Genomic DNA, 16,026 nt, shown 5'->3' on the forward strand with positions numbered 1-16,026 from the left:
GTGGCAGGCAAAATTCAGCGGCAATTGTAGCATCGCAAAAAACGGGCAACTGCAACGAGGAAGTCGCAGCGCTTTTCCACACACCTCCAAAGAAAAAAGCAAACGAAAATCGATAATTGAAAAAAAATATTTGCAGGAAAAAATGAAAAACTACGGCATTAGCATATATTTGCCGCAACAGGGTGTTGCGGGGCGTATCGGCGGGTGTGGAAGCACACCCTGTGTGCCACATACGGGAAAATATTCGCAAACGAGTATTGGCGCAGAGGCCTCGCGTATGCCATCATCACTTTCACCCAGAGGTGATATAATGGACTCAACCCAGCGATCCCCTGACTACGTCACCAACGCGCCAGATGCCTCTTCCTGGGACGTTAAGTGAGATATGGGCACTAATCTTCGCCTCTTCCTTTACTGGCTGCCGATCGTTAATGTCTAATCAAGCTGGAGTGCGAATAAAAGGCATTTTACAGCCAACAGTTTATGTTATGTTGTGTATTAACTGCACTAGGTCTGCTAAATCAATCCACAACTTTAAGTAAACAGATATAAGTATTCAATATAACTATTTTTCCAATAATTTTAAATAAGGAAATATTAAATGTAACATAAATATTTAATTTAAGGGTTTTTAAGGAAATATTAAATTGAACATTTATATTTAATTTAAGGATTTAAAACTTTGATTTTAATATGATAATTTTTTTCAATAGTTAAATATTTCCTTAAGTAAGTATAGTAAGTGTTTTTGTTTTTCGTACCACTATTTAATACGAGATGCTAAATTCAATATGCAGATAATTATTTTCTAAAACTATTCCCAATTAAATGTTGTTCTAAGGCACTACAATTTTCACTGGACCCAGAACCTATATATCATCTTCTACACAACATTTATCGGTTTTTGTGGTTTTCCCAATCCCGTGATCAATTTTAGCACCCCCAATTCCATTTGCCAGTCCAAGAACAATTGAACCCTGACGGATCTAATCTGCTTTTTGTTTATGCGAATTTAGCACCAGCACTCAATCGTTGCTAACGATTATCAATAACACCTTCTAATTCTATTAGCAAAGCTTGACAAATTGCCAATATTTAGTTAGCCAATTAGCAGATGTCGGTTCACTTGAGACAAATAATAAATAGCAGAACTGCCGAGCAACCGAAACGAAATGAATGCAGCTCGGAGATGGAGATGGCCAAAGGCGCGTGGATAGGACATTAAAAACTTTCCATTCCAGTCTCGATATGTCGAAAACAGATCTGATCTGTCAATCATATATGTGTATAAGAGTATCCCAGTGCCAGGCATAAAGTCAATGGTTGTAGGGTCTGCCACGAGCCAAACTTGATCGCGAAACTCGCTTCAATTAGTGAGCTGCGGTGCGAAAAGACATAAATAAATGTATTACTTCACGAAAATGGACAAATCTGAAATACTCTTCATTTTGAAGAAGATGTTTTGACTTAATTATTTTGTGAAGATTTTTTGACTAAATTATTTCAAAAGTCAAAAACGTTAAATTCTGTTTTGCCTTTAAAGTATTTTGCTTAAAAGTATAAAGAAAGAAAGTAAGTTTTAAGTAACCGTTTTAAGTACCGAATTAATTAATATCAGACAAACAACTACTTAGTTGTATAATCATTCAATTCACTAAGTAAATAATAATAATATTTAATCATTGGTAAATCTATAAAAAATCATATAAAAATTAATATCAAAGGCAGTAACATGTATGAAGAAACTAATATAAAAAGAAGTAACAATGTAAAAAATCCCTCTGTTGTATAATACCCCTTTCTGAAGAGCAGCCCGACATTAAACACCACAAACTCCATAAATCAATTTTAGATGCGGCAGTCAAAAAATGAATAGGAAGCAGAATAAGCTCAAGATGAAGAGAGGTGCCTAACTGCTAACTGCCAGCTGCTGCTTTCCTCGATTGGGATTACCAAATGGCCTCTGCAGACAATTGAACGGGATCGTAGAGTTGGAGATGTGACGTTATGAATAGGCGTTTAGATCTTTGTGTCTGGCGTCTGGCGGCTCTCCCTGTCCCGACTTTTTCTGGGTTGTTTCTTTTCGCTAATTACCCAATTGTCTGTGCCGAGCTTTTTCACATTTTTGTGTCATATGCGGGAAGAGCGAGGCTTATACAATGAACCAACGCGTCGACTTCGATGGGGAGCATGCGTAACCGAGGGTGTCTCGGTGTATTTTCCTTTTGAAATGTGACAAGAAATACCTTATGACGAATGCGGGACGGCAAGACGATCCACATCCACTATCCGCTCGCTGAGCAGCCTAAGTAAGAGGCCCATAAAAGTTGAGTGCAAGAAATTATGTTGAGTAAATGTAATTGCCCGGCAGATGATATACTAAAGTATGCAAAGCCATTTGGAAATGCCTTTAATTTGCACATTAGTGCGTGGGAGAGATTTGGCGTTTCGTAAGCGTCGCATATCACCATATCCACATATGTACCGATGAGCGACCTAGAAAATTGCCCCATGGGCTGACAGTGCAAGACATTTCATAAGGCGCAGCCGAAATGGGCAATAAAATTGGACCGTTTACAGCAGTCGTTGAGCAAACCACCGTTTTTGGCAGCGGGCCAGGAAATTGGCTTTTGGCCTATTAAAACACAATTGAAAACGGCAAGCGCTGGTGACTTTCGTTCGAAGAGCTTTTCATAAACAGACGTTTCCTTATTGCAGCCGCCGCTCACTTCATCGGTCGACTGATCGATCAATCGATCGATCAGTTAGCTTGCTAATGCCTCCACTTAACGGACAACTCCGGTTGCAGGCTGCAGAGCGATTAGAAAATTAATCCGACCGGAGGCCAAACGGAACCCATCTGTCTCCGTGCCATCAAAGTGCAATCAGCCAGCTGAAGTGGCACAAGCCAAAAATCCGAAAATAGATGCGGAGATGTTGGCCAAAAAAGAGTAATACATCGAAAAGTAAAAGAAGCCAGCAGTGCGCCACAGCGAAAATGAAAGTAAAATTAATTTTTATTTTCGGCTTTTCAAGGGGCACCCGCTGCCTGATCGCCGCTCGCCTCTCGCTTCTCGGCCATTTTTTGGCGATGATGTCAACATAATTTCTCCACCTACACAGCAGGCCATCATCCACTCTTTCTCCCTCTCCTTTTTTGTTGACCCCTGTCGTCGCCGCCGCGTGATTGTGGACTTTAATTTAAGGCGAGCACGCGCTTACGTAAGGCAAAACCAAAAACAAAACCCGGCCGAGGCGACCCCGGACTCGAGTTCGTGTCTTCGGTCTTTTGTTTTTGCAGGAAGCGTAAGCTCCCTCATTTCCATGATAAATACTCGGACATTCTGAACAGTATTCGGCGTGCGGTGCGGATAATGGTCCCCAGCCCCAAAAGGGAGATGCAACAAATGATAATTATGGCTGAGCCATATCATTGTGTTATTGTAGTCGCGCCGAAGAAAGGTTAACGCAGGGAAAAGAGCAAAGCGAACCGCCTGCAGGGCTCGCCGTCCAGCGGTGCGTATACATAATGCTCAGCCGACGCTCGCATTTGTTGCAGTAACATTTTATTGCTTTTTATTCGACTGCGCTGCCATCATCACAGCGCGCGTCATAATATACATAATTTCTTAATTGCTTGGGGTCAGCTCTCGGATGGTTGGATGCTTGGATGGATGGATGCTCGCTTGGTTTGTTATGGCTGATTGCTTCTTCTGTTTTTCCCTCTTTTGGCTTTTGGTTGTTTCACCTTTTTGGGGCGCCACGCTGCGGCAGCTGGATAAGACTCAGCATGCGATTTCGTCAAATAATCATAATTTTTGCGCGAGCGCGTGACGCTGATGGTGATCTGCAGTTTCTTCCTCGGCTCGACACGGGCTGATCTTTCTGCAACAGCCTGCTATTTCAACTCATCGTCCGCAATCGTTATGAAAGTTGGAGCCGAAAAATAATTACCATACAGCAGGACACAAGTAATCAATGAGCAAAGTCCTATAAGGGGTAATGGGTATTTTAAGTTAAAAACAAGAGAGAACGCTATAGTCGGGTGCCCCGACTATCAGATACCCGTTACTCAGCTAAAGGGAGTGCGAAAGAGATGGAGAAAAACTTTGATCCGCCGTAACTTTTTAACGAATGGTCCGATTTAAAAAATTTCTACATTTCGATAGGTATTGATAAACACAATAAAACTGCATTTTTAATTTTCCAAAATATTGAAATTTTTAAAATCGTATATATGCGATTGTGGGCGTTAGAGGGGGCGTGGCACCCTTTTGAAACAAACTTGCGCTGCGTAGGAACTCCTAGAATCTGCATGCAAAATGTCAATCTTCTAGCTTTTATAGTTTCCGAGATCTCAGCGTTCATACAGACAGACAGACAGACGGACAGACAGACGGACAGACGGACATGGCTAGATCGACTCGGCTAGTGATCCCGATCAAGAATATATATAGTTTATAGGGTCGGAAACGCTTCCTTCTACATGTTACATACTTTTGCACGAATCTAATATACCCTTTTACTCTACGAGTAACGGGTATAATAAAAGAGAGCAACAGACAAAATGCTTTTTAAAACTTAAATGTTTCAAGAATATTACACACAGAAAACTATGCCTTAAAATTTGACCTTTTAGATGCAATAACAGGGCCAAAACGTTATAGAAATAAAAACAAGAAAGGAAGCTAGCTTCAGCAAGCCGAAGCTTATATACCCTTGCAGATCATTCTATTAATTTCGATCGTTTCATTGCGGCTGTATGATATGGTAGTTCGATCTTTTTAAAATTAAAATCGAAATTCGGAAATATTTATAAATAGTCATATCCCAGAGTAGAAGAGAATGTAATAAAAATCAAAAAAGGTATTATTTGTTTCCTATTAATTTCCATTTAATTTTTCGACCGTTGCTATGGTGATCCGATTTTTTAAATATTTAATTCGATAATTTCGATTTTAATATTAAAAAAGATATGAATTAACTGCCATAGAAACGGTCGAAAAATTAATGTGAAATAATAGGAAATTTATCATTTTTGCGATTTCTTAATTAATAGGAATGATCTGCAAGGGTATATAAGCTTCGGCTTACCGAAGCTAGCTTCCTTTATTGTTCTTTTTTTATTTAAAGTGGTAACGAAGCAAGCTTCCTATTGGAGTTTGTACCTCACACTTCCTTGACCTTAACGATTTCCCCAGGTTTTTCTTAACAGATCCTCCTCGTAAGCTTGCTATAAGCTCTCTATTGTTTTGTCATTTGCAAAACTGAACTTGACAATGGTTTCACGTAACAAAGCCATTTCGGGGTCTAATTCCCAGCTCTCTTATTCCGACTACCCGCACACACATTATGCTAAAACTATTCACCTCTGATTCCGCCCTATTGTGCTGAACTTAAGTCGAATTTCGTTTATATTTGCTCACTCGTTCGTCTGTTCAAATATTTGACTCCAACGTGCCCGATGAATATGTAAACAAAATTCGCATATAACACTGAGCTCCGAACTTGTTAACGTGTGTTCATATATGGGGATTTACTTTTTGGGTTAATGTTAATGTGAATGCATCTGCTGATGGGCAATTTAAAAAAGTTCACCAAATTGTCTGACATCGACATGCAAATTTCATTTAACTTGTTTTCCCTTTGCGGTTTCCGTTTCGGCTCTTTTCTCCATCCACACAGCATTCCCATACCCGTATATCTATGCATAATTTGGACACCTAAGTGTTTATACTCTCCCAAAGGGGCTAAGACAATTTCAGCTCGAAATTTGCAACCTGAAATGGCAAGATGCTGTAATTAAAAAAGCTTACATTTCAAAGTCAGCCAAGTGACATTTTTCAGAAATATTTATAAAAAATTTATTTCCTATTTGACATATATTTTTAATAAAATAAATTTAAATTCTGATCGAACTTAAAATTAATTTTTATAATATCTCATGGGATTGAGAACTTTGCCATATCCATTTTCTATTAAAATTAAAAAATGTCAATAAATGGTAGTTAACTTTACATTATTGATATTTTTTAAGAGGACTATGGTATTGTAAATTTTGAGGATGGCTTACAAATAAATTATTTTTAAAGAGCATTTAAAGTTTCGTCGGTTCGTTCTTGGTGATTTCGGTAAGTGCATGCATAAAAGCAAGAGAAATACCTGGATACGTGGGTGCCTTTCACTCAACTCCGTTTCGGGACGGATGGGCGGCGTGCCATGTCAAAGTTGGATTCGAGTCGAGTGCACAGTGAGCTTCTGCTGCAGCTGGAAATGATTCAATTTCACGGCCATTCATTCCGCAGCGAGTGCGCGGCCTCCGCAATTTGGCGCAATTAGCAGCAGGCAGAATTGCAGATCGGCTGACTTGCGTGCCTATTCGCCCGTTTGCCGCAGACGCCCCCTCACTGAAAAGCGAAAAGGAAATCCAGTCGGGGGAAAAGCACTCGTCCAGCTAAACGAGGAACGCCTGCTGTCGGGATGGTCGAAGGGTGGGTCTGGGATGAGGAGGGCTGGTCGATCCACCGACCTTGCCGCCCACGATTGCTCCACAATCTATTCGGCTTGGTCTCTGTCTTGGCTAATGACCATGCGGTGGACGCAGGCAGAACCGCTGACCTTTCGCCAGTCGCAGAGCAAGTGAAGCGTGCCAGCTGCAAGTCGCCAAATCCGGCAAGTAACCTTAAAGCCGAATGAAGATTTCCCTGACAACATCAAAAATAAAATAAGCATTAGGCTCGGTGTGGGTAATTGTAATCGTGGTCAAAGAAATGTTAGGTTTAATCTATAAAAATAAATCATTTAATGCTGGGTTTAATAATGTTATCTTAAATTACAATAAGTACAGAGCTTGTATTTTCGTTGGAAACCTCTAAAGCTGTGAACAAAATTGGAAGTAACAATTATAAAAATTATTATTACAGATTTGTAAAAAAAAGGGAAATACTGATTTATTTATATTCATTAAAATATTATTTATTCATAAACTTTTATTTTTATTCATAAAACTTTGTAAGTTATGCTGAGCCTAATTAATTACACTGTGCAGCATTTTTAGTGCTTTTTAAATTTACCTCGATGGATGCTATATTTTTGGATTCGTTACGAATTCCCAAGTTAAACTGCGTTTTCCAAAAAGTTCCCCGACGCAAGGATTCTTAGCAAAAGGACCTCAAAGTTCGAAAAATGCTGAAATTGGCCAACTTTGCGGAGCTCTCAGAGGCAAATGGATGCATGGTTTGATTCGATGTTAAAGTTTTTTAAAAGATACACCCTTTATCTTTTAAACCCCATACTTAAAAAATTTTTTAGATTTTTTTAAGGCAGAAACAAATTCTAGAAAACATAGTCAAAAAACATAAAAGTATACAGCTGCGGTCAAAATGGTAGTAGTGTTGCCGCCCTGTGTATTTAAAAGTTTGTTGTTGTAATTGATCTTTTCCTGGTAATATTGTATTGATTATAATTTTACTATTAGACTAATTGGATAAGAAAAAATTACAACATCAAACTTTTAAAAACGAAAGGCGGCAACACTGCTACTATTTTGACCGCAGCTGTATGTTTTTCAGTTTTTTGACTATGTTTTTTGGAATTTATTTCTGCCTTAAAAAAAATCCTAAAATTATTTCATGTATGGGGTTTGAAAGATAAAGGGTGTATCTTTTAAAAAACTTTAACTTCGAACCAAGCCATGCATCCATTTGCCTCTGAGAGCTCCGCAAAGTTGGTCAATTTCAGCATTTTTCGAACTTTGAGGTCCTTTTGCTAAGAATCCTTGCGTCGGGGAACTCTTTGGAAAACGCAATTTTACTTGGGAATTCGTAACGAATCCAAAAATATAGCATTCATCGAGGTTAATTTTTGATGCTGCATAGTGTTATTATTACTATAGATTTTTCAATTGACAAAAACAAAAATGATTACCAAATTCATTGATATGCCCAGCAGAGAAGACGGAAAGAGTATCTGTGACGTGGGCAAAATATATATCGTCATCTTGTCTGGCGACAACCGCTGAAAGAGTGGTTCGGTCGGATGTGGATGTGGCCGGTGGTCAGTGGATGCAATCAAGCGACCAACGCACAACGAGCTGCGGCGCGCTTGGATGGCTTCAAAGGACAGGCTCTCGGCTTCGATTGCGACACTTCAACGCAGCCAAAGCAACTTTTCGAGGGCTTTTGGACTCTTGGGGTTACAACGCAGCCGCCACCGACTCTTTGTGGTCAAACGCGATGGAAACTAAAAGAAAAAGTCAAAGCTGGCCACAGCCGGAACCGATTTTCCGGTTGACTGGTGGAGAGTTGGGAAATTCTCGCCATTTTAAGAATAGATTTTATGCAAGCCGGTCCATTCTGCTGTCTTTAGCTGTTCCTTGTTAATTTCATTTTCGTTTATATAGTTAAAAATGCAAAAGCTGCCTTCTAATATTGGAAAACCATTATTAGCGTACTATGTTTCTTAAACATCATATGCAATTGGAAATTTGAATTTAGTTGCTGACGCGCCGAAGTCATCCCTAGAGTTTTCTCCCTCTAACTCATAAGTACTGTAATCTAAACAACAGAATACAAGATAAAGAAAGTGCGAAAGAGATAACTAGCTAAAGTGAACCGGTTCATGCAGAAAACCGTTTCGTGGCAGTGTTGCAAAATGTGTTTATTCTGGCGGTTGTAAATTCAAATTCAAATTTGAAAATAAAACATTTTAAAAGGATAAAGTGTTTCCAAATAAAAAAAAGTATTTTAATGACATTTGTGCGCAAGCTGAATCGAGCTTATTAAAAGCTGCCTATAAAGACCTCAAACGATTTCTGTAAAGATACAATAATTGTTTATTACTGGAAAAAAGTTTCGATTTTTAAAGCTTACTTTTCTTGGTTGCCGACCATCCAATTTTGGAATTGGCCTCCTTATTATACTTGTTTAGCCAATCTAAAACAGGTTGATAGTAATCAAGCAGTGCCAAGCTACTGAGTCCAGTGTTATTGGGTAGTATTTTTCCAACCACCTCCTTCCAGGGCTTGGTAGAACCCAAAGACATCATAGATCTAAGGTAAATAATATATTTCAGTAATTAGATAAAAAAAACTCGAGCACTGACTTTAAATCGTTGCCAACGGCCAAGCTTCCATAGAAATCGCAGTTGTGAAGAGGTCCCCTGCTGAAACTCTTCTTGCAAAACTCCCGATAGAACTGATAGCCCAGAATCTCCGAGATGAATTTTCTAAAATTGAGTAATATAAGTTACAGCGCCTTTCTTAGTAATTTAGTTAATTTAACCTACTGAGTTTGAAAGCTCTGATCAATGTTTACGTAGAATTTGTAAGGAAAATCTATAGCACCTTCTGACCGATCCGAGGGCGGTTCGATTCCCGCATGCTGCTCCATCAGTCGCCAGTAATGCTTGTTCACGGTGTCCATGTCCACAGTATCGTCGAGGAGATCGTGCATCACCTTGGTGTGCACATAGTACAATGGAATGCTAAGAATCGTATGGATAGCCTGTAGTAAAAATATTAAAATATTTGAGACTTTAAATATTAATAAGTAAGCTCAATAAAAATACAAATTATTTTCGAAATCAACAATTAATTAAATAGCTGTTATTTACGTCTGTAAAATCAAGCAGATCGCTTCCAATAGACAGTCATTCTAGCTTTCACACACATTAGAAGTTAAAGCGACGAAGCTTTGTGTCACAATCTTAGAAGTATCAAATTCTTAATTACATATTCCTAGATGTGCTGTATATAGAAGTTTCGACGCTCAGCTCTCATCCTGTTCTCAGGCTGATAAGGTAGCGGTGACGCCCTACCGAAATTTGCAAATTTATTATACCCAACTATGTCCTTGAGTCCGCCAACAATTCTCGCATTTTCCAAACTTTTTTGTATTTTATTAGATAAATTAATTAATTAAAAAAATTGCATTAAAAAAGTTATGAATTTGACAACTTAACAAGAAAGGAAGCTAGCTTCGGCCAGCCGAAGCTTATATACCCTTGCTGGTCATTTCTATTAACTTACAAAAACATTTAATTTAGATTTCCTTGCGTATATCTTACAACAATCCAAGTTTTATTTTGACTTTCGAATTATTTTGACATTAATTTCTTTATTAAATTCTTCCTATGGCAGCTATAAAATATAGATGACCGAATTTTGTTAAATTTAATTCCAAATTTCAAAATGTTAAGGAAAAGCTATATCCCAGAGGAGAAGAGAATGTAATAAAAATCAACAAAGATATAATTTTTTCCCTATTAATTTCCACTTAATTTTCCGACCGTTCCTATAGCACCTATATAATATAGAGATCCGTTTTTTTTAATATTTATTTCAAAATTCAAAAATATTTAAAAAATAATATTCTTAAGATTAGAAGGTTATATTTAAAATAACACCGAACCTAGAATTTTTTATCCCGATAGCTTAAAAACTGAGAGACTAGTTTGCGTAGAAACAGACAGACAGACGGACGGACGGGGTCGGAAATGCTTCCTTTTAGCTGTTACATACTTTTACACGAATAGAATATACCCACCTAGAAGAGAAAATTAGGGGAAAAAACTGAAAAATGGGTTATACTTTCTTAAGGGCTAGTACTCAACCCAACAAAAAGTCGTCCAAAACAAAAAACTATGAAAACAATGTCAAGAAATTTTGGACGACTTTTTGTTGAGTTGAGTACTAGCCCTTAAGGTTTAAGAAACGTTCTGTAATGTTTGGCTATAGACTTAAAATGTTTCACATAAATTCTGAGTCTTTTGACTTAATACTATTGTTTTTAGGTCGTTTTTGGGACCAATTACTCACTCACCATGCGGAAAAGACGACTCATGAGGGCCGTTTGACCGAGCTCTCCTTTCGCCAACCGACGTCCAGTGAGATGTGCGGGTGCGGAGGCCGACAGGACCACAGCCTCGCCCACAGCGAACTCCAGGTTGTAGGCCTTGAAGTAATACGAGGGCAGGTGGCTCTTCTGCTGGGCGTAGTAGACCCTGGCCATGTGGCTGTGGTACTGCATCAGCTTCCGGAAACTGACCTTCTCGCAGTACATTAGGTAGACATGGGGCGTAAGGTCAAATATGGACGGTCGGCAGTCGTCATTTGGGCTGTCCTGGTTGGGTTCCTTCAGCTGGTTCTTGTGGAACTCCGCGGTCAGCGGCTCGAAGCCCAGCGAAGTGTAGAAGCTCTCGGATTCATTGACCATTGCCTTGGCGGTCAGGTGATTGACGAACTCGTCGAACTCCGGCAGCTGGGCACGGGGATAGTACTGCTCCAGGATGCTGCCACTGGCCCAGGCCTGTTCCAGGACCTGCTGGAACAGGTGGTCCGGAATGGGTCCATTCAAACTAACCAGCTCTCCGCCGTACTTCTTGTTCAGCTCCTGGCGGACGAAGGCGTGCAGCTGCTGGTAGGCTGGACGCAGCTCCACCATCGCCTGCTCCATTTGCTGGAGCATCTCCTGGCTGTCGTAGCGGTACCACAACTTGTGCACCGGCACCTCCAGGATCTTGGCAGCCCTCTGATAGGACTGCACAATGGTGTAGAAATTGAGGGAGGCCCATAGCTGGTTCTTTTCGCGCCACGCCTCCCAGTAGTACTTCAGTTCGTCGGCGTCCCTGCTGCTCTGCACGATCTTCTGGATGTCCGGGAAGTAGGCCAGCGGACTGTCGTCCTCGTTGGGCATTTTAGCACCTCCCAAATAGGGCTCGATGTCCTTGTCCGTGGAGAGCGTCTGCAGGGCGGCCAGGTTCATCTGCACCGAAGAGAAGTAATCATCGCCCAGGACAAACAAATCGCCCGCACTTCGCAGCTCCTGCAGGGCCAGCTTCGTCTCCGGACTGCGTATCCTGTCCAGATCAAAGCCGGCAGCCTGTCGGGAGATGCTGACCAGCTCCTCGGCGATTCGCTTCACATTGTTCAGCTTGGAGAACAGGGCATCGAAGTCCTCCTCGTTGTTGGCCGAATACGTTTCGGCGGCTATTTCGTTGTAGAACCTGTAGTAGCGGTCACTCGATTGATTCACAAACGTCTTGGCCTCGAGGTCAACGTTGGCGGCCGCACTTGCGCACTTAAGTTTGAATGAAATCATTAAATTAAAAATATCAAGTTAACTTTTAACTGCGTTGTTAGTTACTGAAGGAATGTGCTCATCCATTTCTTATCCTATATCCAGATATATATTATATATTATCTTATACCTAACCGTCAATTGTATATGCCAAAACTATTTTTGTTCGACGTACATATGCCGTATTGGACAAAACAGAATAAAGTCACTATAGAATCAAAAAAAAGAATATTAAATATTTAAAATTTCTCACTTCTTATCCCATTTACTTATTTTTTAATTTTCATCATTTTGTGCCTGGTTGTTCCCAGGGACCGTAATCATTATAAGTAAAAAAATAAAAATCTCCATTTAATGATTATTTTGTAAGCGAAAAAAATATCGCTCAGAAATAATGATTATTATGTGAGCGATATTATTTCGCTTAAAAATATCACTCAAAGTGCGATTACAGCCGTTCTGTACGGAATTTTACAAACTTTTAAATTTCTGCTTGTAGGTAGAACCACGGAGCACACATCGAGTTAATAAAAGAAGGTGATTTCTTTGTATAAACTTTTTAAAACGCGGTTTTTAGTTGACATGAGGTATGCTTAAATACAACAAGTTGTATCCACCTTAGAACTTTATGTCATTTATTTATTAGTAAAACGACTTAACAAGATGTTATGAACTATTCCACTTAGATCCAACCCGACATGTGGGCTGGGTGTTAGTGTGTTGGTCCACCGAGCTGTAAGCACGAGTTCGATTCCCACAGAAAGTGTTTTTATACAAAAAGATTTTTTTTGTTTTTTTAAGCGGTTTATACAAAGAAAATTTATTTTTTTCTTAACGGAATATGTGCTCCGTGGTTCTACCTACAAGCAGAAATTTAAAAGTTTGTAAAATTCCGTACAGAACGGCTGTAATCGCACTTTGAGTGATATTTTTGAGCGAAATATATCGCTCACAAAATAATCATTATTTCTGAGCGATATTTTTTTTGCTTACAAAATAATCATTAAATGGAGATTTTTATTTTTTACTCAAAAAAAATAATCATTATTTTGAAATAGGAAGCCGAACGTTTCAAACCAATGTATCTTAATTTCAATTACACCCAAGTGGTATAGCAAGTAAAATAGAAGCTCGAGAGACTCGAATCTTAATAAAACATTAGCCAATTCTTAAAACGCAATACGACGAGTTAAAGTCTATTTTTAACCAATTCCTTAGTGTAAACTCATCAATGATTACTTAATCGCTACAATGCTTACGCCAATGCCCGCTATCAGCAGCAACAGCAGGCCCATCTCCTCTGGAATCTAAAATCGGAAACCTGAAGTCTGGAATCGGTTTCACTTTCGCACTCAACACCGGATCTGCTCGGACTGAGCTGCTCCAACCGTGGAGCTGGGCATTTAAAGCTTCCCCCGGGCGGCTGATAAGCGCAATCAGCGAGAGATTCTCGTCCGGAGGCCGACCCCCAATAATTGAGCACAAAAGTGGCTTTGTGGAATGCCATGATGTCTTGTTTATTAAGCGGCTCAATAAAGATGCAATAGATTGCTAAGGGTTGTGTATCTAGAGGTGGGCGTGGAGGCCGTCGAATCGGGTCAGGGCGATAGTCTATGATCAGGAGCGGTTCGTCTAGTTCTGGCGCTGGACGGTGCGATTGTCGTGGCGGATGGTCACGTCCACGATGCTCATGTTCGGCGTGAGGAAGTTCACCAGCCGGTCGACTCCGGTGCGGGGCAGCCTGTCGAAGGGATAGCCCATGGACTGGCGATCGGGGTAGAGGCGGTCGCGGACTCCGCAGTAGGAGGCGGCATCGCTGCAGCGGCCCACCAGTTGCTGGTCAATCTGAGGGAGGGAATAAAGAGGATCAGAAGAGGATCTCAACACCCGGTTTGGGCCATTAACCCACCCTATCGTTCTCATAGTTGGACACCATGATGAAGAGCACACAGGGCAGTCCCTCGGGCAGACCCTTCGGCACCAGCATGTGGTTTGGCCATCCACAGCCGCAGAAGTTGAACTCCAGCTCCTCCGGAGTTCCGGCGCCGGGACGATTGGCGTCCAGATTGCGGAAGGTGCGCTCGAACGGAATGGTCACACTCGACTCCGTGGAGCGACGACGGATGGTGTTGGGTCCCGGGTTCAGCGAAGCCACAAACTTGTCCAGCTCGATCATCATGCCGCGCTGGTCCCGCATCAACATGGGCTGGCCACGCTCGTCGTTCTTGGGCGCGATGAAGATGCGCACGTAGCCGAAGCGCTGGGCACCCCCGTCGTTGTTCACACTGATGGTGTAGGTGAAGGGAAGGTGCTGCAAGTGGGTGAAGCGGGCGAAGACATTGCCGCGGGGCAGGAAGTCAAAGCCACGGGACATGTCCACGTCCGACTGCTGCCAGAAGGTGCTCAGCGTGTTGGGCTGACCCCCATTGGTGTCCACCTGGATGCCGGTGATCGAGACGCCCGAATAGTTCAGCTGGGTGTCCGTGTAGGCTGGCAGCCGTGTCTTGTGCTCCTGGAAGATGCGGTCGATGTACGAGTGCCACTTGTAGAAGACGGGATCCCTCATGGCGGTGGACACATCGCCCATCACTCCAAAGGACTCCAAGTGCTTGCTGGTCGGATCGTGGGCGTACGAGATGAAGGTGTGCCCGTTGTTGTGCAGGTCACCATACTGGGTGGGGAAAAGCACATCAGTTTCTTAGGTCGTTACAAGACCAAGTTTTACTTACCAGCGTTCGGTTAGGCGACAGAATGGAGGACTCAATCATGTTGCCCAGGGTGTCAATGCCTGTGGCTTCATCCAAGGGCACTCGGTTGCCACGCTCCTGAAAAGGGTAACACCATTTAAACATACCCTCCCAAGAAACTGAAGCGAACTACTTACGTCCATCACGAAGCCCTGATGGATGGCCTCGTAGATGCGGTCGCGCCAGCGCTCCAGGTCGCCAATCTCCACGTTCAGCTGGTCGGCCTCCCGGTTGAGATCGCTCAGCTTGGTGCTCTCGAAGCGCGGCGGCCAGGCACGACTGGCCACCAGGGAGTCCATCTTGGGGAAGTAGCCCTCGGCAATCGGCTCCCTCAGATTGTTGAAGGGCAGCACGCGGGCCAGGTTGTTGCTGAAACGCTCCGCATTGTAGCGGGCGATCACCTGCTGGTGCATGTAGTAGAACAGCTCGCCACGACGGTCCTTGTTCACGATGCTGCGATCGGAGGCCTCGAAGGGGTAGACGAGGTGCCAGTGCCAGTGGTGCAGGTTGATGCCCAGATCCTCGCGGAAGTACCACAGGCGGTGCTCGGGATCGAGGTCCGAGGCGGTGTAGTCCCTGGGAATGGTGATGGGAATGCGGGAGCCCGGCTGCACCACGAACGACTCCTCGCGCATCTTGCGAATCACCTGCGAGTCGATGAAGCGGTCGGGGAAGGTCTGCGAGAAGGAGGGGAGGTCCAGACCCTGGGTGTCCGGACGATGGAGCAGGGCCACCGACAGGGCGTAGTTGAAGAGGACCGGGTTGACGCGATCCCTGGCATACACGGCCACGCTCTGCAGGTCGTCCACGGAGCGCATGTTCATGAAGATGTCGATCAGCCGGCCGGCGATCCTGCGGTGCTTGGGCAGGAACAGCGAGAACTGCTCGTCGCGGCCCAGGGACATGGGGATCCTCAGGTCGGGGATGGAGATCTCCCTGACCGGCACTCGCTGCTCAACCTTGTCGCCGACGCGGCTCTGCACCTCGTTGCTGATCGGACGGTAGCGGTCGGTGAGGAAGGAGTCGGGCACATCGAACACGGTCACCCTCTTGCCCTTGTCCATGAAGACGGGCTCGGTAGGATGATCGAACAGCAGGAGGAGGTTCTTCTTGTCGGTCATTTTTGGATGGATTGGTCTACTGCAGGATCTCGAGGGAAACTAACTGAGCAAGTGTCACTGAAAGCGTTGTAACTCCACAAC

General features: G+C 42.6%; 2 protein-coding genes across 3 annotated transcripts; both read right to left on the minus strand.

Annotated features, from left to right (window-relative positions):
* Nucleotides 1-8,640: 8,640 nt before the first annotated feature.
* Ance-4 lies at nucleotides 8,641-13,446 on the minus strand. 2 transcript variants are annotated; one of them, XM_017148467.3, is made up of 6 exons: nucleotides 13,337-13,446; nucleotides 10,821-12,077; nucleotides 9,286-9,503; nucleotides 9,103-9,225; nucleotides 8,871-9,049; nucleotides 8,641-8,812 (listed from the first exon to the last, which is right to left on the minus strand). In XM_017148467.3, exons 1-6 carry the CDS (start codon nucleotides 13,370-13,372, stop codon nucleotides 8,802-8,804), a joined length of 1,824 nt encoding a protein of 607 aa, XP_017003956.1. In that variant the 5' UTR covers nucleotides 13,373-13,446; the 3' UTR covers nucleotides 8,641-8,801. The 2 variants fall into 2 exon arrangements, with proteins under 2 accessions (XP_017003956.1, XP_044248808.1); XM_044392873.1 differs by lacking the exon at nucleotides 8,641-8,812 and having other exon boundaries at nucleotides 8,860-9,049.
* A 123-nt stretch (nucleotides 13,447-13,569) lies between these two features.
* Nucleotides 13,570-15,953, minus strand: PPO2 (Prophenoloxidase 2). The gene is made up of 4 exons (XM_017148455.3): nucleotides 14,962-15,953; nucleotides 14,807-14,902; nucleotides 13,987-14,748; nucleotides 13,570-13,922 (listed from the first exon to the last, which is right to left on the minus strand). The coding sequence occupies exons 1-4, from the start codon at nucleotides 15,943-15,945 to the stop codon at nucleotides 13,710-13,712; spliced, it is 2,055 nt and encodes a 684-aa protein (XP_017003944.1). The 5' UTR covers nucleotides 15,946-15,953; the 3' UTR covers nucleotides 13,570-13,709.
* Nucleotides 15,954-16,026: the final 73 nt, after the last annotated feature.

The sequence above is a fragment of the Drosophila takahashii genome, chromosome 2R, assembly GCF_030179915.1.
Source record: "Drosophila takahashii strain IR98-3 E-12201 chromosome 2R, DtakHiC1v2, whole genome shotgun sequence".
Classification (NCBI taxonomy): domain Eukaryota; kingdom Metazoa; phylum Arthropoda; class Insecta; order Diptera; family Drosophilidae; genus Drosophila; species Drosophila takahashii.